The sequence below is a fragment of the Haliotis cracherodii genome, unplaced genomic scaffold (assembly GCF_022045235.1).
Source record: "Haliotis cracherodii isolate W230 unplaced genomic scaffold, xgHalCrac1.p SCAF_57, whole genome shotgun sequence".
In the NCBI taxonomy this organism is placed as follows: domain Eukaryota; kingdom Metazoa; phylum Mollusca; class Gastropoda; order Lepetellida; family Haliotidae; genus Haliotis; species Haliotis cracherodii.
In genome coordinates, this window is record NW_027266316.1 from 127,392 (window position 1) to 151,589 (window position 24,198).

Genomic DNA, 24,198 nt, shown 5'->3' on the forward strand with positions numbered 1-24,198 from the left:
TGTTTCTTAACGTTAATGTCTTCAGAAAGTTACAAGTAAACTGCCGTTATCACATAATGATAAAATGACAACTGTAAAGTGAAACTCATATTTACCACCCTGAAATAAATGGATTTTGTGGCTTGTGAAGTACTTGGCCTCGAGTGAAGATAAATATAGGCAGCCAGTACCACATCAAACGTTTGCATTGACACAATAACCATTTGTTTTCACCATTTTGTGTACCAAGTGAAATATCGTGAATTCCCTGATACAAATATCACCAAGTCAACTCTCTGTTCAGCTGTTTCAGTGAATGTTGACGGAACACAGTCTGTCGTGCTGTAATCTGGGAACACCTCCGACTGATGTATGCACAGGCTCAATCACAGCATAGAATAGTAAAGGCATGGATTTAGCACTCATATAATCACAGTGAAATCCTTGTAGCAGGGAGGCGACTGCAGCAGCTGGCTCCAACTCCCCCTGCTCCGAGCTCCAACTTCCCTGGGTCCGGGAGCCAACTCTGCCAACTCCCCCTGCTCTGAGCTCCACCCCCCTCCCCCACCCGGTCCCGGGAGCCAACTCTGCCAACTCCCCCTGCTCTGAGCTCCACCCCCCTCCCCCACCCGGTCCCCTCGGCGCCCCCTGGTGGCCGTCTACCATCTACTCCTCCTGCCACTGCTGGTGGAGAGTGTGAAGATGGTCTGCTGCCCGCTGGCTGATGTTGAGAGCAGGATGGAGGGATGCGAGGCCAGGCTCCTTCATCAGCGACAAGCCACAGATGCCAAAATAGGCATGGAGAGCATCTAAAACATCATAATAGGATAATGTACATCTACTGCACCCTGTACATACTTCTGTCCTATCACCATAAAGGAATTCTGTTTGTTTGTTTGTTGTTTAATGCTGCACTCAGCAATATTCCAGCTACATAACTGCAGCCTGTAAATAATTGAGTCTGGACCAGACCATCCTGTAATAACATCATGAGTATCGATCTACACAAGACATATTAATTTGTGTATAATACGCACTCGTGTGTTATATGTACCCTTAATTATGGGCAATTCAATTCTGGAAAATATATCTGTCGTGTATAATACGCACAGATTTTTCTTTTGTATCATTTCAGGCTGTCAGCACAAACCATAAAATTTTCAATCCTGTTTTTTCTTCTCAACAAAATTATATTCTAAAAGGATCTCCTATTTCTAATTTAAAGAGCGCCCTGGGCGCTTATTACGTCCATTACGGTATAACTGGTGAACTAGCAGATCCTGGCATGGCAAAGGGACACAATTGTGTTTGAACAGCTTTGAACATTAATTTTATTCCTAAAGCTGAAGATGAACACTGAAGATATTTATATAGCCTATTAGTATAGTATTACAACTAGTGTGGCTTGGCGCTGGCCCTGAGGCTGAGTGTACTATACCTGGAGTGCTTTCTGGCCATTTTGCAAAGCCACCTGTTACATTGGACTGAGTTTGTAGGATGTAGGAACGGTTGAATTCAAAACTTGATAATTCAAAAGTATCTAGAAGCTGAAGCAGAAACAAATCAGAGAACTATTAAACAATTAAAGGGAGATAATTGATAAAGGGAGAGCACTCCTGCATTCAGAAACAAGTTACTCAAGGAAGGTGTTTGGGTGGTATTACAATTACTTTGAATTTAGCGTTAGAAATTGACACTAGTCCTGTAGTCCTTGCCAAACTGCCCAATAGTTAAGGTATCATAAGGACTAGTAGAAAGTTGCCCTTTTTATGAGTTTTGCAATATGTTATCATTAAAAGGACTAGTTGACTAAAACTGTTAGTTTCTAACACTGTGAATTGCTACTGAAAGTGCTGTTCACCATGGGCAAGTGCTGAAAGTAGCATACACAACAACAGAAGTTTAATATTACACATTTGACATTTCTGGTGATTTTTGAAAATATCCTGCCAAGTAGAAAGACTGGTATGGCGCAATGTTTGAATCGACGGTGATTACAAAACTGTGTGTGAGAGTCGTACCTGTAATGTTGCTCCAACCCAGAAGGAGTAACACGTGTCGACTGGTTTGTTCGGTCGCCCCTGGAAACCAGTTTGTTGTCTACTGATGCACCATCGTTTTAACCGCGATACTTGCCTAGGTGTGAAAGAACTCTGTAGCTTGTCCATGAGAACTAGTGATGCAAGGCCACAGAACGTGGGGCCCCCTGCAAGAGAACCCGAGAGAAGAGTTGTACTGTAAAACTACAGAAGATTACAATATTTTTGACCTGCAGAATGTGGTGTCACAGTCACCCGGTGTATTATCAGCGAGTTTGAGACCAATGGCATTCAGACATTTTCATGATTTTTTAATCAGCTGTTTTTATCAGACATTTTTCTACAGCAGTGTTTTTGTAATTTTGGGTAAGTCAAATTGTTTTAAGTTTCAAATATTTCTTGGTTCTTAGTAGCGACAACAAGAATACAAATATCCTGATAAAGGACACATCCTGCCATTGGAAGCCCAGTTACAACAGATGTTAAAGGTCCGACAGAGAGACCCCCCACAACCTGGAACTCACCACAGGCCTTTATGATGCCTAGGATCTGCCCCGGTGTCTTAAGTGGGCTCCCAAGGGCATTCAGTGCAAATAATCCTTGATTCTTGGTAGTGATGACATTAATGCAAACTATCCCGCCCAAATTAGATCCTGCCCTTGGAGCCCCACTAAAAGACACTGGGGAACAGATCCTAAGACCCTGAAACATCCGCAGATCACTGTGGTTGGTTTGTTTGTTGTTTAAATGCCGCACTCAGCAATATTCCAGCTATATGACGGCGGTCTGTAAATAATCAAGTCATGAGCATCAATCCACGCAATTGGGATCGATGACATGTGTCAACCAAGCCCCTTAATACTGAGCGTGAGACATGGTAACAACAAGTACCATTTTTTAAGGTCTTTTGGTATGATGTTGCCGAGGATTGAACCCCGGACCTTCCACTCTCTGGGCGGATGCTCTACCACTAGACCACGGAGGTGGTCCCTATGAACAAAGAGTACTCCACACACTGGAACTTACCATGGGCCTCTGCATCTGGGCCCTGGGCAATGCCTCCCTCGTAGGACTGAAGCAGAAGGAGTACCAAGTATCAGTCACTGGACCAACAACACCTTCATCTTGTCCATAACTTAGCACCCACAGGTGAGATTAGTTGGATATTGGTATTTCGGAGATAAATTTACTGTGTTTTGAAATTTGATGTAGTCCCACTGTAGAGTAGATACCTCTCATTTAAATTAGGAAGTGAGCGCTGTAACCACCTCTTTTTAACCAATCAGAATCAAGCATTCTTCAATGTCATGTAGAATCTATACAATACACAATCATAGTGTTGATCCCAAGATGAAAAAGGTATCAAAGCACACCTCTTTAAGATGGATTTATCTAGGATTACGAAATAGGACATGCTGTATTTTCATAAGACAAGGGACACTGGGGACCTATGGCTGCTGAAGTGCTGTAAGACAAGGGACACTGGGGGCCTATAGGGGCTGAAGTGCTGTAAGACAAGGGATACTGGGGACCTATGGCTGCTGAAGTGCTGTAAAACAAGGGACACTGGGGACCTATAGGGGCTGAAGTGCTGTAAGACAAGGGGCACTGGGGACCTATGGCTGCTGAAGTACTGTAAGACAAGGGACACTGGGGGCCTATGGCTGCTGAAGTACTGTAAAACAAGGGATACTGGGGACCTATGGCTGCTGAAGTGCTGTAAGACAAGGGACACTGGGGGCCTATAGGGGCTGAAGTGCTGTAAGACAAGGGACACTGGGGACCTATGGCTGCTGAAGTGCTGTAAAACAAGGGACACTGGGGACCTATAGGGGCTGAAGTGCTGTAAGACAAGGGATACTGGGGACCTATGGGGGCTGAAGTGCTGTAAAACAAGGGACACTGGGGACCTATGGGGGCTGAAGTACTGTAAGACAAGGGATACTGGGGACCTATGGGGGCTGAAGTGCTGTAAGACAAGGGGCACTGGGGACCTATGGGGGCTGAAGTACTGTAAGACAAGGGATACTGGGGACCTATGGGGGCTGAAGTGCTGTAAGACAAGGGACACTGGGGACCTATGGGGGCTGAAGTACTGTAAGACAAGAGATACTGGGGACCTATGGGGGCTGAAGTGCTGTAAGACAAGGGACACTGGGGACCTATGGGGGCTGAAGTACTGTAAAACAAGGGACACTGGGGACCTATGGGGGCTGAAGTGCTGTAAAACAAGGGACACTGGGGACCTATGGGGGCTGAAGTGCTGTAAAACAAGGGACACTGGGGACCTATGGGGGCTGAAGTGCTGTAAAACAAGGGACACTGGGGACCTATGGGGGCTGAAGTGCTGTAAAACAAGGGACACTGCGAGGACCTATGGGGGCTGAAGTGCTGTAAGACAAGGGACACTGGGGACCTATGGGGGCTGAAGTGCTGTAAGACAAGGGACACTGGGGGCCTAGGGGGGCTGAAATACTGTCAGACAAGGGGCACTGGGGACCTATGGGGGCTGAAGTGCTGTAAAACAAGGGACACTGCGAGGACCTAGGGCTGACTACATAGTGATTCAGTACCCCGTGTAACCCCTTGATGAGACAGTGAGTATTCAGCAGCTCACAGAGATGTCCACTCACCACACTGTTCTTGATGTAGTCTGCAGTGGTCTGGATGTTGATACCGCTCCAGTCTTTCAGCATGTAGCTGATGCAGGACGCGCAGTAGACAAACCTCATGTCATGCTCACTGCCCTCCGGCATCGCACAGAAGCTGAAACACACTCAGGTCAGTGAACACAGAACCCCATATGTTGTCATCACTCGTAAACATCAGGGTCGGTTATGAGGTTAACTCCACGCATGGTTGTAGCCACCTATCACAGTGAGGAGCCATGTCTGGTGGCAGCAGTAGAGAGCTCCGCCAGAGGGCAATCGCTGTGAGGAGCTTGCAGCTCTTCATTGCATAGTGACTACAGATAGTGACTGCAAATATATATTGATAGACAAATTTTTTTTGGTTAAGATTATGGAAATTATTTGAAATGAGGCATGGCTATTAAACTTCAAGGCATATTATCCAATTATGAGACCCTGGTAACATTAATTGAAATGAAACAGATGGACAGACATATCTTGAACTGTTTAGTGTGATTTAGCGATAACTTCAATATTTTTTGCGTTTATGGAGCCATAAACGTTAAAAACAGTTTGCATACCATGTAACTCCATACACGCATTAAACATATTAGTCAATTCTTATAAATAAGTTCATCAACAATAGAAACTTCACCATGTTCACAGACTGCTTATTTAAACACACAAAACACTGTAGACATCACGGAATCAGTGACACCATATGAAGCGCAATGCTGCAACACAAGCCCTGCCCATTCTATTATCTGCCAACCAGGAAAGAATGTGAGTGGATAGGCCCAAATTTTATCGGATTATGGAAACATAAACTAAAAAAACCCTTCTTGGTTAGCCAATTAAATGCCTCAGAATCACTTGCAGTTATGTATTTTTGGGATAAAAACAAGTGTGCCCCCAGTATCACCCAGATCAGCAAGGTGAGTGAGTAAGGGTTCAGCAATATTCCCGCAAAATCACGACGGGGGACCCTAGAAATGGGCTTCATACATTGTACCCATATGGGGACTCGAACCTGGGACTTTGGCCCGACGAGCGAACGCTTTAACCACTGGGCTACCCCACTGCCCAGATCAGCACTGCAACAGAGTGGACTCACCTGCCATCGTCTTGCTGCAGAGCCTTGAGACCACTGATGATGGCATCCTTGTCAAGTCGGGACAAATCATCTCCGAGAATCACCAGTGACGCCAGGGCTGTGTAGGTCATGGCGATGTGTCCACTGTCGTATACAATAGGTTTTGTACGTGCCTGAAGGGGAAAGGGAACAATGTAACATACAATGTCTTCAGTCATCATATTCACACTATTAAATACATATTGGACTGTAATGACGGTCAGAAAGTCTTTCACAACTTCCACATGTTGTACTTTGAGTGCTTTGACCAGTGAGAGTTTGGACCAATGAGTGTTTATTCCGGTGAGCGCTCAGACCAATGAGTGTTCAGACCAATGAGTGCTTTGAAATATGAGTGCTTAGAGAGAGCTTAGACCAATTAGTTGTTAGACGAGGGAGAACTTAGACCAATGAGTTCTTAGACCAATGAGCGCTTAGACCAGTGAGTGCTTAAACCAGGGAGTGCTTAGACAAATTAGTACTTAGACCAATCAGTTCTCAGACCAGGGGGTGCTTAGACCGATGAGTGCTTAGACCAATGAGGTCTCAGACCAGGGAGAGTTCAGACCAATGAGTGCTTTGACTAATGAATTCTCAGATCAATGAGTGCTTTGACAAAGGAATAATTTAGACCAATGACTGCTTAGACCAGTGAGTGTTTAGACCAATGACTGCTTAGGCCAGGGAGTGCTCAGACCAGGGGGTGCTTAGACCTGGGAGAGTTTAGACCAATAAGTGCTTAGACCAGGGAGAGTTCAGACCAATGAGTGCTTTGACTAATGAATTCTCTGACCAATCAGTGCTTTGACCAGGAAGAATTTAGACCAATGACTGCTTAGACCAGTGAGTGTTTAGACCAATGACTGCTTAGACAAGGGACCAGGTATGGTGCTGACAAACCTAAAAACATTATTGCGACGAAACCAGGATTCGAACCCACAATAATAAGTTTCTTGTGTGCCCAAGGGCCACAACTCTGCAGACAGAATTAACAACACACTCGGCTATACATCAGCTATATGATGATGGCCTGTAAATAATCAAGTGAGTGAGTTGGGTTTAACGGCGCTTTAAACAGTATTCCAGTTATATCGCAGCGCGTCAGCTTAATGTGGGAGGAAAGCCCGAAGTGATGCAGGTCTCAGACGTTTACCACTTCGGTGAAACCCACGAGCACGGGTATGGTGCTGACAAACCTAGAAACATAATCGGAGCGAACTGGGATTCGAACCCACAATCATAGGTTTCTGGTGTGCCCAAGGGACGCAACTCTGCACAGAAATAATCAAGTGTGCACCAGACAATCCAATGATTTCTATTGTCATGATTGTGAGCAATGATCCACGCCCTCAAGTAAGATGCCACACACACCATTTGGTCACCTCTCATGACCAGCATAGGTTGCTGGGGACCTCCTCTAACCTGGATTCACCATGAGGGGGTTCAGACACTAACAATTCGGAGATATGTTTATGTGCTAAAATATGAATTTGCACTGCATCACTAATTTAGTAGCAGGTGGGATATGTGTTGTATCAGATTGCACATCAATATATAAACATGGCCAGTATTCATGATCAATATGGTAACCATGGTAAAGAAACAAGAAGGTAACACGATTAGTAGCTTCATTGAATATGACTTTATCTGAGACTGAGAACCATCAACCTGGCAGACAACATAGTGCCACCATGTAGCCCTCGTTAGCCACCAGCAGAAATCAATGAAGCGACCAGTGCGATGGTCTGAGGCTAATGTGTTACTGAGGAGGCTTTGTTCGGAGACTAGATGTTCCATGCTTCAGTGAAACAGGTGCTCCTCACTATGCTGGTATTGAGTGATCAACACATAAACAGCATATACTTTCATAAATCGTATACATCAGTGTACATTAACATGGTCATGGAAGTTCAGCATGTGAAAATTACAGTTTGTCCCCAGCGTTTGTTTTAAGTCCTGATGTTATTATTATTATTATTATTATTATCATTATAATAATTATTATCATTATTGGAGTGAGTGAGTTGGGTTTAATGCTGCTTATAACATTATTACAGTTATATCGCGGCGTGTCAGCTTAATGTGGGAGGAAAGCCCGAAGTGATGCAGGTCTCAGACGTTTACCACCTCGGTGAAACCCACGAGCATGGGTTTGGTGCTGACAAACCTAGAAACATAATCAGGGCGAACCGGGATTCGAACCCACAATCATAGGTTTCTGGCGTGCCAAAGGGACACAACTCTGCACAGCGAATCACGGCGCCTTAGACGACTGGGCCACCCGTGCCCCCTATCATTATTGGAAAAAAGTTTGGAATACCTATACCATGTATACAGTAGAATGTAATCCGACATCTGTCTAATCTGACAAAAAGTTTTCTCCCCGCTCCGCCCTGTACTTTATTTACAGTATACACTCTTGCACAGACCAATGAGACCAAATCGTGAAAACCATTGTGTACATCGGACCCACGAAGATCCGGTTAGAATAGGTCTTCAGCAACCCATTCTTGCAGTAAAAGATGACTATGCTTGTTGTAAGCGGCGATCGGGTGATGAGGCTTGGTTACTGCATGTCATCGTATCCCAATTGCGTGAATTGATGTTCATGATGTCAGTCACTGGATGGTCTGGTCCAGATTTGATCGTTTTCAGACTGCAGTCACATAGCTGGCATATTGCTGAGTGCGGCGTTAAACAACCAACCAACAAACAAACAAACAGTGTCTTCATAATTCGACTACATTCAGTTCAGTCCACTAATGCATTACCTATTGAAAAAGCTGTTGACATGGTTAAAACAAAAACACTGTCTGTAACTTCAGCAACTAGTCCGAAGCCCTTTTCTGGTGGAGTAAAATCACATAATGCTTGTCCATAAGTAAGACTAAATAAAGTATACTGGACACTTTTCTTTGTAAACAAACACTCTAATACTGAAATCAGAGCTGTCAGTCAGAGCGATACAGATTGTTGGGCATAATAATTATGATATCCTACAACATGGCTCTGTGAGGTGTATGATAAAGTACCTTCAAACAACAAAGTGGCCGTGTTGGTAGCTCTCGATAGGAGTTCAATGTCTGCACATTTCACGATTACAATGAACAATACACAGATGATCAACACATGTAGTCTGCTGAATGGACTGTGGAAGACATGACATCATCACATCCTGCCAGACTGCGGTAGATGGATAAGACTGACTGCAGATGCAGGGAGTTCTGGGTAGGAGAGTGGGCATGCATGATGGGCTTCAATAACTTGCAATAAGCCAAGTCCAGAAACAATAGGACTAAAGGGCTGCATGGCAATCAGAGACATGCTTTGCCTGTATTTCATGAGATACTTCAATCTACATGATCTGTGTTTCATTATTTGTTGTTTAATGACGCACTCAGCAATATTCCATGTATGTGATGGCGCCCTGCATAATTGAGTCTGAATCCAGTGATTGATATTGCGAGCAACAATCCACGCCAGATCCAGCATTTTATAAAAGGGAGGGGTCCAAAATAACAAAATTCACTCTCAGCCTAATTTACAGCCTACAACAAACTACATTTGGTTATCAAAAGCCACCTACATCCCCCCCCCCCACCGGATCTGCCTATGCAGCATCAGAAAGTGGCACTAGTCCTATAGTCCTTGTCAAACTGCCCAATAGTTAAGGTCTCATAAGGACTTATGGAAATTTGCCATTATTAAGGGTTTTGCTATATGTTATCATTATAAAGTTGAAAACAGTTAGTTTCTATTGCTGCTATTTCCAATCAATAAAGTCACAGAGCCTGACGATTCGATCCATCAAGTCACCTCCTAGGACAAACACAGGTTTCTGGGGTTCAATTCTAAGCCAAAATCCCCACGGGTGCCATTCAGTCTAAGAGGAGCCATTGAGGATGCTGTGTCCAGCAACAGAGGTTGTGGCAACACGAGCGGTATTCCCTACCTTGGCCGGATCATGGTGATGCCCCAGTGTTGAGGATCCCCTGAACCCACACTGGGGTCGGTTTGCACCTGAAATAGGCACCACAGGAGCTCTGACTAAACATTATTCCCTGTTCAAAACTTTAAAATGTTTAAAGAGACTGTTAGCCAGTGATACTATAGCTGATCACTGAACATACAGAGTGGAGTTGACCACAGTCATGCTTGGAATTGATCTTGAAACATAATATCAGATCATGTCAAATAAACATGATTACCTATGTTTTCTTTTCACTTCATACATTGTTTATAGACAACTCCAGACTTCACTAATGAAGTGTTTAGGCAGAATTCTTTTTTCCTTGCCTCCAAGACAGTTGGTCACCAAATTGTGGAAAACATCAAGAAAACATCCAAAAGTTTATCAAAACAGGAAGGCCACAAACATTTGTTGATAGTTTTGTTTTGTTTTATGTAACTTCACTCAAACATACGAACTGACCCTACTTATATGATATAATTTACAAAATATGTGTAACAAATTTTTATTCCTATCACAACAACACATTCAACCAACAACACATTTAACCATTAACACATTCAACCATTAACACGTTCAACCAACAACACATTCAACCAACAACACATTCAACCAACAACACGTTCAACCAACAACACATTCAACCATTAACACGTTCAACCAACAACACATTCAACCAACAACACATTCAACCAACAACACGTTCAACCAACAACACGTTCAACCAACAACACGTTCAACCAACAACACATTCAACCAACAACACGTTCAACCAACAACACGTTCAACCAACAACACTTCAACCATTAACACGTTCAACCAACAACACGTTCAACCAACAACACGTTCAACCAACAACACATTCAACCAACAACACGTTCAACCAACAACACATTCAACCATTAACACGTTCAACCAACAACACATTCAACCATTAACACGTTCAACCAACAACACATTCAACCATTAACACGTTCAACCAACAACACATTCAACCAACAACACATTTAACCATTAACACGTTCAACCAACAACACATTCAACCAACAACACGTTCAACCAACAACACGTTCAACCAACAACACGTTCAACCAACAACACGTTCAACCAACAACACGTTCAACCAACAACACATTCAACCAACAACACGTTCAACCAACAACACATTCAACCAACAACACATTTAACCAACAACACATTTAACCAACATGTTCAATCAGCAACACATTCAATCAACATTACGTTCAATCAGCAACACATTCAATCAAAAACACGTTCAACCAACAACAATCAATCAACAACATGTTCAACCAACATGTTCAATCAGCAACACATTCACCCAACAACATGTTCAACCAACAACACGATCTTGAGACTCATGTCATTCAACCAGGTATAACATGTGCATAACAAACCTTGTTCATCTGGCAAAACTTGGAGGGAGTAAATCCAGTCAATGATGTCTTGTTTCTCCTTCTCAATGGCATTCAAGGCACACAGAACATCAAGGCCAGACAGGGCAAAAAAGGCAATGGTCATTCTGTAAACAGTAGCAACAACACGGTCATACATCAGTCCATTTACCTCTGTGTAGATGTAGGACAACAATAAGGAGATACCATCTAGTTTGTATGTTTGTTTGTTGTTTAACGCCATACTCAGAAATATTCAAGCTATATGACGGCGGTCTGTAAATAATCCAGTCTGGAACAGACAATCCACTTATAGACATCATGAACATCGCTCAAAGCAATTGGGACATAATGACATGCATCAATCAAGTCGGTGAGCCTGCCCACCCGATCCCGTTATTCGCCTCTTACGACAAGCATAGTTGACTTTCACGGCAAGCAAGGGTTGCTGAAGACCTATTCTACCCAGGATCTTCACGGGTCTACAATTAAGTATTACAATCAGCTCTAAGACAGTTGACATGATGTTATTCTTGTATATTGTCATGGTATGCATATGGACTGGGATTAAACCATAAATACCTGTGGTAGCAACCTGTTAGTTAAATTGCAACCATATTTATGCGAGTCGGACAGCACATCCATTCCCTGGCACAAGTCAAACAGTAGTTATTACCATGATACTCATCTGTTAATATCCTCAATAGATAGATCCAAGATGTGTCTTTAGGTGTGGTGAAATTGGGTGTAACGTCCATCCAAGATTATGGAACTTTATAGCAACGTGCATGTACATGTGTGGCTACTTGTATTAGTCCTGATGCCAATTTATAGTGCTAGCACACTACGATACCATTCTGCAGTTTAACATGAACACCCCACTCAGACATATTATACTGACTTCGAGCCGACCAGTCCTTGTTTTAGCCCCTTAATGCTGAGCGCCAGACAGGGTAACAAGTACAATCTTTTAACGTCTTTTGGTATGACGCGACCAGGGATCGAATCCCGGACTTTCCGCTCTCTGGCTCTTCCAGTGGACCACAGAGGCAGTCAGATGTATCTTTTTGTGACATAAAGTTGTGATGAGGTGAAATGAGGTTTTACGCAGCCTTCAAAGTTATTGCACTTTTATATTGTTTTTATAGTGCTGGCCAACTGATATTCCATGCTGCAGCTGAATATGGGTACCACACTTAGACTCGGTCCACTGACTCCCAAGCCGATCAGTGCTTATTTTACTTTGTTAATGCCGAGCACTAGGCAGGTAATCAACAAGTAGAATATTTAAATGTCTTTTGGAATGTCATACTCCTCCATAAATTGTGTTTTCAATGTAGATCTAGGTCACCTGTAGATTTGACAGCCCTAAATTTAACATTTGAAACATCACACTATGCATAGGTTCCAATTTCAATTTAGCATGGATAAAACAACTGGTAACCTAGACTCTACATTGAAAAAGCTGTACGTTTATCTCCATTCTACCAGGACTAAATAAAATGCTATGTTCATGATGTTATTGGTGATAGCAAATATAGTTGAGTAAAGCGGTATGAGTTGAGTCCAGTGTTTTGATTGGGTGGTTGATCGAACAGTCTTTAGACAAAATATGCTGTCTTATATGCTCAAGCAGTTTTGACGAGCAAAGAAAGCATTATCAGAGCAACTTTGTAAGGTAACACAAAGTAGGAACTCCTAAAGAAAACTAAGCAAGCCTTGCAAGTTGTTGTTCTACACATGTCACTTTAAAGACTTCATATTGGTCATCGTAAAACAAAAGATATGACATCCCACTCTTATATTAAAAAGCACCTCATACTGAGCTCTCTCGTCCCTAAAACTTTAAATACAGTCTATTCGAGGATGTCCACTCTGTTTTCTGCACAAAATGTATTGCCACACATATTTGAAATATTACAGTAACCTGCACTTTTGCATTTTGTATCCCATAATTGTACATACAATTATTTTATAAACTACCTCCCGAGAATAACTGAAAGAGAAGTACTATTCTATAAATATTACCTTCTGCAGTGATTCAGCTGTCAAATAAGAGGGGCTGTTTCAATCAGAGGGGGTTTATGGTGATTTGATAATCTCAGAATGATCAGTCAGATTCCATATTCATAGTTGAATGCATTCTTACCGTTGCGTGATCTACATTACCGTCGTGAAATCTTCCTTACAAAAAACTAATACCGTGTATCTGATGACACCTGGGCGAGGCCTTCAAAAGTTGTCTCTGGACGTTTTTTGCAAGCAAACTGATCGATTGGTAGCTGTATATCCACAACTAAAGACAATAAAATAAATAAATGTCAATCTTTCACTCGAGAACATCTCACTTTCTAGAACACCTAAAACTTTTGGGGGCGAACGTATGATTCGGTTTTCGTGACTCGCAGTCGCTGGTTACTCATGCTAAGTGTTGCATCATTAAGTGAGTTTGACTGCCGAAACAGCATATACTTGTTAATCTTGCCTATTTGTATCCAACGATGCGCAACTTGATGGCAGGATTTGAAGAGTTCGAACAAAAAACTTGACATGCTTTTCTCTCACAAATTCATTCCCAGCCATTTTCTACACCGGAAGTAGTATGACTGTCATGAAGTAAAATCCGGACAACCTATGAAAAACCGGAACAAAACCAAACCTTTTGCCCTTGGCAATTTCCGTGGCACCTTGTTCTCTGCATATAAATTAGCAGCAAATTCGCTTTCTTCCCTTTCCAAATCCTTGAAACCGAGAAAAAATACTGTCCACGGCACTCTATGTACACACGGGTCTATGCACAGATATGGCGCTTATAACGCATGATAGCCCTGGCAGTGTAGAAATACTTCGAACTCTAAGCATTTTATCATCCTCGCACACTTTATGATCTATAGTATTACTCTCTACGAACATCTCGAGATGAGGACTGCTTTGGAAACTACAGCTCTGGAAAATATTAACATCCCCAGTAAATCGGGTAATGTCTGAAATGGTTAGTGCCAAGAGAGTTACCTCCCTTTGACCAGGTGTTGGTTGAGGTAGACGGGCATAATTCTGAATGCAACTTGAATGTCCTTTGCAACAATCTCCACTCTTACAAAAGACTGATTCTTTTGAATTCAAATATTTCATTTAGGGTCTTGTCATGTATTACAGGGATAGGTGGGCGAGAGGTTTTTGATGCTCCAACGTACCGAATATAATGACGTTCCCCAAATGCTTGTACATATTTTTTTTCATGAACCTCCAAATAAAAAGACAACATGCAAAATCACTGTATATTTTATAAAACAATTTCCATCTTTTTCATGGCCTTCCCCAAATATGGGTAGTATTTTTGATGACCCTCCCCTAGAAATTGTAATTAATATTACTGGGTGACGTCTCATGAATCCTTTGACTGACACCACCCTGTAATAAATGACCGGTTCTTTCCCTTTACAAAAGGAGGATCCTATTAAAATATCCCATTAACCTTCACCGAAGAAAGAAATAACCTATTCCTCTATGTATGTACTCATATCAATCTTTTTCTAAACAGGGATTAATTTTAACTTTATACTTATATCTCGCGAGGATCAGGTTTGTCACAGGTCCCAAGCACTCTTTTCCACGTGATATTGACACGACTTGATCGTTGGGCTAGCCTCTGTAACATGGTTGATTTTATGTCTTCATAACCCGAAAGCGTGGGTGTTTCTTTATGATATCAATCACCGGTTTGTCTGCCCCAGGCTCGATTATTTACCGGCCGCTGTGATTATAGCTTTGTGTTGTTCACAGCGGTGTAAAACAACAACCAAAACAAGTATTTTCATTGACCCCCAAAAGGATGCTGTTCAGCTATTTGCCTTTGAAAAAGAAGGATTCTATTCAACTTCATGTATTTCACTTTCATTTACTAAACAAGGAGATCCGGGGAAGAATAGGTCTTCAGCAACCCATGCTTGCTGTTAAAGGCGACTATGCCTGTCGTAAGAGGCGACTAACCGGATCGAGTGGCCAGGCATGCTGACCTGGTTGATGCGTATCATCGCATCCCAGTTGCGTGGATCCTTCACTGGATTGTCTTGTCCAGACTCGATATGTTGTAGACCGCAGTCATATAGCTGGAATATTGCTGAGTGCAGCGTTAAACAAAAAACCCCAAACAAACAAACAAACCAAACAATAATTCTATACATATTTCCATTTTTATTTACCGATGACAGACTATATTCAACAATCCTCTGATCCCTCTACCAAGGAAGGGATATATTCAACAATCCTCTGATCCCTCTACCAAGGAAGGGATATATTCAACAGTCCCATTTACCTTTACTGTTTCCTTAACGAGTATCAGAATTAAACAAGACATGCACAACTCCTCTACTCCCACTAGATTGGCCCCAATTATGTTTCTAGGTTTGTCAGCACCATACCCATTCTCGGGGGTTTCACCAAAGTGGTAAACGTCTGAGACCTGCATCACTTCGGTCTTTCCTCCCACAGTATGCTTACATGGAGAGATATAACTGGAATACAAACTGATGTTTTTATTGGTCCTGGCATCCATCGACAAACCAATGTTTCTATTGGTCCAGATATCCATCGACAAACCAATGTTTTTATTGGTCCTGGCATCCATCGACAAACCAGTGTTTCTATTGGTCCAGGCATCCATCGACAAACCAATGTTTCTATTGGTCCAGGCATCCATCGACAAACCAATGTTTCTATTGGTCCAGGCATCCATCGACAAACCAGTGTTTCTATTGATCCCTGCATCCATCGACAAACCAATGTTTCTATTGGTCCAGGCATCCATCGACAAACCAATGTTTCTATTGGTCCAGGCATCCATCGACAAGCCAATGTTTCTATTGGTCCAGGCATCCATCGACAAACCAGTGTTTCTATTGGTCCTGGCATCCATCGACAAACCAATGTTTCTATTGGTCCAGGCATCCATCGACAAACCAATGTTTCTATTGATCCCTGCATCCATCGACAAACCAATGTTTCTATTGGTCCCGGCATCCATCGACAAACCAATGTTTCTATTGGTCCTGGCATCCATCGACAAACCAGTGTTTCTATTGATCCAGGCATCCATCGACAAACCAATGTTTCTATTGGTCCCGGCATCCATCGACAAACCAATGTTTCTATTGATCCCGGCATCCATCGACAAACTCATGTTTCTATTGGCCCTGGCATCCATGGACAAACTCATGTTTCTATTGGTCCTGGCATCCATGGACAAACCAATATGTCTTTATTGGTCACAAACATCCAGGTAAACAATAACAAACATTATCGTTTTACGTTATGTATTGCTGTGCAGGCGATTTTCATAGGTGGCATCAACAAAGAGGCTTGGTCATAAAGTGTGGTTTCCGTTAAACAGGAAAATGAATGTATACACAGTGTATGAATTAACGACATTAATGAAAAGAAGAGCAAGGTACCTAAAGAAAAAGGCGATATAATAAATGCGAGAATAGGTCGTTATTTTCATATGCCAATTTACAAAACAATATAAGGGTGGAGGTGGGGGGTCGGTGTGTGTGTGTGAGTGTGTGAGTGTGTGAGTGTGTGTGTGTGTGTGTGTGTGTGTGTGTGTGTGTGTGTGTGTGTGTGTGTGTGTGTGTGTGTGTGTGTGTGTGTGTGTGTGTGTGTGTGTGTGTGTGAGTGAGTGTGTGTGTGTGTGTGTGTGTGTGTTATGATAATTCCGTTCCGTCCGCTACTTTTGTAATGGACGTTTGTCCATGTGGTATATGTTCGATTTTGCCTAGCTCCCATGCCTTGCCTATACAATTTGATTACGACCTAAGAGGATTTATTCAAATAACACGTCATACGTTTTATTGGCGTAATGTACTATGCACAGGCTAACTTGACTATTTGATAGATCACCGTGTTACTTTACAAGTGAAACATCCTTTGAAGAGGAATAAAAATAAATTCATTATTGTAGAATTTGTTTATCTTTTTAACTCCTTGCAACGGAATTCATTGCAAATGGCGACATGTTGTCTTGGCACGCCACCAGTAAAATGAACTCGATATCTTGCTTGGGATCTGTGCAGTCCGGGAATCCGTGCGTTTTTCCCAGATTGTGCGCATATAGGTAGACCGTGTGGTATACGCTAAGTATTCCGAACGCTGGCTGTACACATGTTTACCCTGAAATGAGAAAAGGATCTGCCTGAAGTCGTTAGCAGTCAGTTGCAGGAGATAAAACTGGTACTGAAAACAGCAGCATGGAACGATCACCGTACCATAATGGAGGGCTCATCGTCTGCTTATGTTTTCTAGTCGTACAGATATAGCCTGTCTCTTTATCTGATTTCTAATCACATTGTTCGAAGTGGCAGTCAACCTTACGCGAGGAGGTTTTATTTCAGATGGAAATAGAATGTCTCCCCTGCATTGGGAAATATGCCCACATCTATTTGACAGATTGAGTCGATGCCTTGGGCAACAATATTAGCTCTACCTGCTCCACACACAGGCTGATGAACAATGCCATTAAACAAAAATATCTGTCTGTATTACGATCTACACAACAGACCATGAATTGTGTCTGTGAAATGTGAAGAGGTGGTAGACTTGTGTGTGTGAAATGTGAAGAGGTGGTAGACTTGTGTGTGTGAAATGTGAAGAGGTGGTAGACTTGTGTGTGTGGATTGTGAAGAGGTGGTAGACTTGTGTGTGTGAAATGTGAAGAGGTGGTAGACTTGTGTGTGTGAAATGTGAAGAGGTGGTAGACTTGTGTGTGTGGATTGTGATTACGTCGGAGGCGTTTCTCCCAATTATTTACTGAAAAACAATTTCCAGTCCAGCTATAGTTAAAATCTCCCCCCAGTGTCCCAGCAGTAGTAATGCCATCGGCTCTCAGCTCTGAAAATACCCGCACACCTACTCTCGGCTCCACCGCTGCACAGAGCAAGTGACACAGGCCGGATATTGGCGTATTGCTCTATAATGCTGGGGAATATGCCGGAGATTATGACTGATAGTATTGCTTATAGCGTTCCGGGCAAGTCATCCACGGCCCCGTGGTGTCTCTGCTGTTGAAGGACCTACTGCCATGCGGACCAGCAGTGCCAGGGAACGCATTGATCTGGAACAGTCTCTGACATATTTCTGGTACATATAAAAGCCTAACTCGATAGGTAAAACAGTTAGGCAACTGTGGTAGTGGTGTGTAGAGAGGTGGTATAAACTGTATGTAGAGAGGTGGATAACATGGAGAGAGGTGGTATAACCAAAATGTAGAGAGGTGGTATAAACTATGTTGAGAGGTGGATAACATGGATGTAGAGAGGCGGTATAACATGGATGTAGAGAGGTGGTATAACATGGATGTAGAGAGGCGGTATAACATGGATGTAGAGAGGTGGTATAACATGGATGTAGAGAGGTGGTATAACATGGATGTAGAGAGGCGGTATAACATGGATGTAGAGAGGTGGTATAACATGGATGTAGAGAGGCGGTATAACATGGATGTAGAGAGGTGGTATAACATGGATGTAGAGAGGTGGTATAACATGGATGTAGAGAGGCGGTACAACATGGATGTAGAGAGGCGGTATAACATGGATGTAGAGAGGTGGTATAACATGGATGTAGAGAGGCGGTATAACATGGATGTAGAGAGGTGGTATAACATGGATGTAGAGAGGTGGTATAACATGGATGTAGAGAGGTGGTATAACATGGATGTAGAGAGGTGGTATAACATGGATGTAGAGAGGTGGATAAACTGTATGTAGAGAGGCGGTATAAACTATATGTAGAGAGGCGGTATAACCTGTATGTAGAGAGGCGGTATAACCTGTATGTAGAGAGGCGGTATAAACTGTATGTAGAGAGGCGGTATAAACTGTATGTAGAGAGGCGGTATAAACTATATGTAGAGAGGCGGTATAACCTGTATGTAGAGAGACGGTATAACCTGTATGTAGAGAGACGGTATAAACTGTATGTAGAGAGGCGGTATAACCTGTATTTAGAGAGGCGGTATAAACTGTATGTAGAGAGACGGTATAAACTGTATGTAGAGAGGCGGTATAAACTGTATGTAGAGAGGCGGTATAACCTGTATGTAGAGAGGCGGTATAAACTGTATGTAGAGAGGCGGTATAACCTGTATGTAGAGAGGAGGTATAACCTGTATGTAGAGAGGCGGTATAAACTGTATGTAGAGAGGCGGTATAACCTGTATTTAGAGAGGCGGTATAAACTGTATGTAGAGAGGCGGTATAAACTGTATGCAGAGAGGTATATAGACAGAGCCTGAGGTCATATATGTTGTTCTCTAACTGGCAAAGTTAATCTAGTGCTAATACACACACACAATATTAATGACCTGCAGAAAAAAACACTGCCTTGCATTTATCAGCCTTGTAGATAGACACCGTCCCCTTGATAGTCTGATCTTTGAAAAAAACACGTCATGGAAAATCAGGTTTTAATTACAATTTACTACATCACTCCAGCGGGTTATACAAGATCAAAGTCCTACAGTCAATGGGAATCTGAGATGTATGTTTCAAATCGCCATGTTTTAGTAGCTGTGTTTTCTCGATGTTACATGAGCGGGTTTACGGTTGCACAGATCGATTCCCTTATATTACGTGGAGTTAACGTCTCGAGCTCACTATTTATTTTCGCTCACAAGACTCGGTTTATAGCCCGTGGATCAGGCCAAATGGCAAACTGAAATGCCGCTAATTTAAAGGGTTGACTTTTATATTCTGTTCGCCGGAGACAGAGCGTCCGGGACTTATGAAGGAATATTGCCGATCCTCGTTTATTATCACGTAGTGACATTAAGGGCTACGACGCGGAATCCCTGTGGGTGCTTTACGAGCTCTGTGGTCAAGGTCGATCACGTGACATGATGTAAAAAAAAATCCAGAAATTAATAACTGGATGCATCAGAAAGCTTATTGTTTACTTAAAGATGTACTTTTTGAAACAGTTAAACTCTTGCTAACACGTGTACTTCTTATATAAGTGAAAAAGTGTGAAAGTGTAGTAAAAAAATAAACCCCATTCTGCCAAAGGGTTATAATTCTTTCATTTAATGCGCATTGGCGTCTTTGCCTTGAACCAATAAATCAGCATTGTATCCTTGTCAATTCTTTACCCCAAATAAACACGTCTGCGTGCATCCGTTTGAATTTTGAGTTCGACTGTTGAAGACTTCCACAGACGTTTTAATTGAAATAACAGCGCCTCACGAATACAATAAATCTTGGATACTCATATTCATTAAAGCGCGACATCCGGGAATTTGATATAAAACAAACCCGTGCATACAGAGTATTTATGCCGATGTTCGACACAATGATGTTGTTGTACAATAAGGCAACACGATGACGATGACGTGGCACAATGAGGATATTGTTGTTAATAAAGCAACGCTGATGATGACGTCGTACAATGAAAATATTGTTGTTAATGAAGCAACGACGTCGTATAATGAACATATTGTTGTTAATAAAGCAATGCTGATGATGACGTCGTACAATGAGGATATCATTGTTAATAAAGCAACGCTGACGATGACGTCATGCATTGAGGATATCATTGTTAATAAAGCAATGCTTACGATGACGTCGTTCAATGAAGACATTGTTGTTAGTCAAGCCATGCTCACAATGACGTCGTACAACTAAGATATTGTTGTTAATAAAGCAACGTCGAAGATGACGTCGTACAATGATTACATAGTTGTTACTGAAGCAAAGCTGACAATGTCGTCGTACAATGAAGATATCATTGTTAATACAGCAACGCTGACGTTGACGTCGTACAATGAGAATATTGTTGTTAATAAAGCAACGTTGACGTCGTACAATGAGAATAACATTGTTAATACAGCAACGTATAAGGTTGTACAACAATGCACAACAATTACAAAGACGTCATACAATGGGCATATTGGTGCTTTGGCCTCAGTCAATACGCACAGTGTTCGAGTTTTCTTCATCTCTGTGTTGTCGTAAATGGATGCACTTTCAATTGTGTATATACGGAAATTAATATATGGCAGATGTCCCGACATTTCATTACAATCACCATTTCAACATACAGAATCATGAACCTATGCACTCACTGAGTCTACAATGGAGACTTATTACAGTCTATCGACACTTCTTCTCAATGAAATTGTGTTTATAGGCAATATACGTTTCAGGGTGACGTGAAATCACTGCTGCACTTTATGAAGAAGCGAGTGACACCACTAAACCTGGGTAATCCACCTCCTCGGATCGCCGGCCGGCGGGCTACTTGCACCTTATATTTTTATTTGACTTCTTTTTATACAGAGAAAATGCGACCGCGAAAGAACTTATTGGACAGTTTCATTACAGTGAGGGATTTGGGGCATTAAAGAGGTCTTAATTGTTTCTATTGCTTTTCTTCCAAAGACCGTAAATCAGAGTTGGTGTTGAGGCACGTGAAAAAATAGAGGACCATAAAGCATTGCGTGTTAAATGTGGCTGAGTAATGGGTCGCCATAAAACTCAGAAAAATCTCACTTTATGCACTGGGAACGGATTTGTTACTGTCAAATACCAGCGAACGTTGCGTATAAAACAGTTTTTTGGCTTCTTTTTATGTTGTACTTCCAGCTTCTTTTATTCAAATTACTTTTAACTAGTTATTCTTTTGATTAACAGAGAGCGATAAGATGTTGCATGACTTTGAAGAAGCATCAGAAAACACTTGTCACGTGTTATGTTTACTTCTGTTCACTATAACCTGATGCCATAGGTACGTCTTGTCTAGACCAAGACACCGTACGTCTAGTCCAGACCCAGACATCGTACGTCTTGTCTAGACCCAGACACCGTGCGTCTAGCCCAGACCCAGACACCGTGCGTCTAGTCCAGACCCAGACACCGTCCGTCTAGTCCAGACCCAGACACCGTGCGTCTAGTCCAGACCAAGACACCGTACGTCTAGTCGAGACCAAGACATCGTACGTCTAGTCCAGACCCAGACATCGTACGTCTAGTTCAGACCGAGACACCGTGCGTCTAGTCCAGACCCAGACACCGTACGTCTAGTCCAGACCAAGACACCGTACGTCTAGTCCAGACCCAGACATCGTAGTCTTGTCTAGACCCAGACACCGTGCGTCTAGCCCAGACCCAGACACCGTGCGTCTAGTCCAGACCCAGAAACCGTGCGTCTAGTTCATACCCAGAAACCGTGCGTCTAGTTCATACCCAGAAACCGTGCGTCTAGTTCATACCCAGAAACCGTGCGTCTAGTTCATACCCAGAAACCGTGCGTCTAGTTCATACCCAGAAACCGTGCGTCTCTCCGTTCAATAACCAGACACCAAGCATCTCTCTCCGTTCAATAACCCGACACCGGAGTCTCTCTCCGTTCAATAACCAGACACCGTAGTCTCTCCGTTCAATAACCCGACACCGGAGTCTCTCTCCGTTCAATAACCCGACACCGTAGTCTCTCCGTTCAATAACCAGACACCTTAGTCTCTCCGTTCAATAACCAGACACCGTAGTCTCTCCGTTCAATAACCAGACACCTTTGTCTCTCCGTTCAATAACCAGACACCGTAGTCTCTCTCCGTTCAATAACCAGACACCGTAGTCTCTCTCCGTTTAATAACCAGACACCGTAGTCTCTCCGTTCAATAACCAGACACCGTAGTCTCTCTCCGTTCAATAAGCAGACACCGTGCGTCTCTCTCCGTTCAATAACCTGACACCGTATGTCTGTCTATTTAACGGACACCGTACGTCAGCTCATTTACCCGACACTGTACGTCTGTTCACTTACCTGACACCGTAGGTTAAAGGCAATCACACGTCCAGACATTTACAAACTCAGGCGACAGCGTTAACTCTACCGATGCAGCAAAGTATACTAGCACTTCGGTTAGCGAAGTTGGTTCAAGCGCCCCTCTCACTGTCGAACAGCACCAGCAACGATGGCAACGACGACAGTCGTTCACTCTACACCGAACACCACGTATTTCAATCAATCAATGTCTTTATTCAACGTACTGAGGAGGCCACAGGCCTATAGTACAATCATGATTACAGGAGCAATTGGTACAATCATATAATTTCCAAACTTGATTTTCTTTGTATAAAAGCATGATATATGTACATAGGAAGATTTCTTATGGTTTCAATGTTGATAGTGGTCAGTAATAGTTTAAACTTAAATGTACAATGGTTTATATGAAAATATTTTGGTAAATATACTTTTCTTAGTTCATCATAATGCGGGCATACTAGTAAAAAGTGATACTCGTCCTCAATTAATCCTAGGTCACATAGTGGACAGAGTCTATTTTCTCTCGGAATATTTTGATATCTACCTTTTTCAATTAAAAGATCGTGTGATGAACATCGGAATCTTGCAAGTGCTATCCTAAATTTTCTAAGACTAACACTGAAAAGGTATTGCTCTGCAATGATATATGACTTGAAACTGCTATATAACAGGGACTTTGGTGAACGCGTCAGAGTTGCATTCCATGACTGAAAATATAAATCTTTTAATCTTTGTATTATAGTATTTATGAACAACTTCGGATAAGCAATATGTTCTAATTCAAAAATGTAACCAAAACCACAATTATTCAGCAGGTTCCTTAAGTCTGTTACCCAATTTGTTTTGCCATTGCTATCATACAAACACATCATATTGTAACATTTCTTAGGGAATCTTGAGGAGGGCATATTAAGTAGTCTTATCAAATATTTTATTATTTTCAGACGTGCTTCTATACACAAAGGGAATAATCCACATTCACCATAAACCATCACGTTTGGAGTATTCATTTTAACGCCTAAATTACCACGTATTTCATAGTTATTGTCCATGCAACTCAAAAGTTGATATGAATAACTTCTGTATATGAAAATGTGACATGTCGTTATACCTTGAGAGTCCTGTGATGTTACAGACTATTGCTTCTGCAACTGCAAGTTACTGTATTATTGAATAAAAGGAGACGGGTCCATCTCAGTGAAAAGATTTATTCTGTCAA

General features: G+C 42.3%; 1 protein-coding gene across 1 annotated transcript; it reads right to left on the reverse strand.

The window, feature by feature from the left end:
• Positions 1-619: 619 nt before the first annotated feature.
• On the reverse strand, positions 620-13,745 carry LOC139444581 (geranylgeranyl transferase type-1 subunit beta-like). The gene is made up of 9 exons (XM_071225463.1): positions 13,648-13,745; positions 11,166-11,290; positions 9,733-9,800; positions 5,763-5,914; positions 4,652-4,784; positions 3,045-3,090; positions 2,001-2,185; positions 1,418-1,526; positions 620-788 (listed from the first exon to the last, which is right to left on the reverse strand). The coding sequence occupies exons 1-9, from the start codon at positions 13,743-13,745 to the stop codon at positions 646-648; spliced, it is 1,059 nt and encodes a 352-aa protein (XP_071081564.1). The 3' UTR covers positions 620-645.
• Between the last annotated feature and the right edge of the window lie 10,453 nt (positions 13,746-24,198).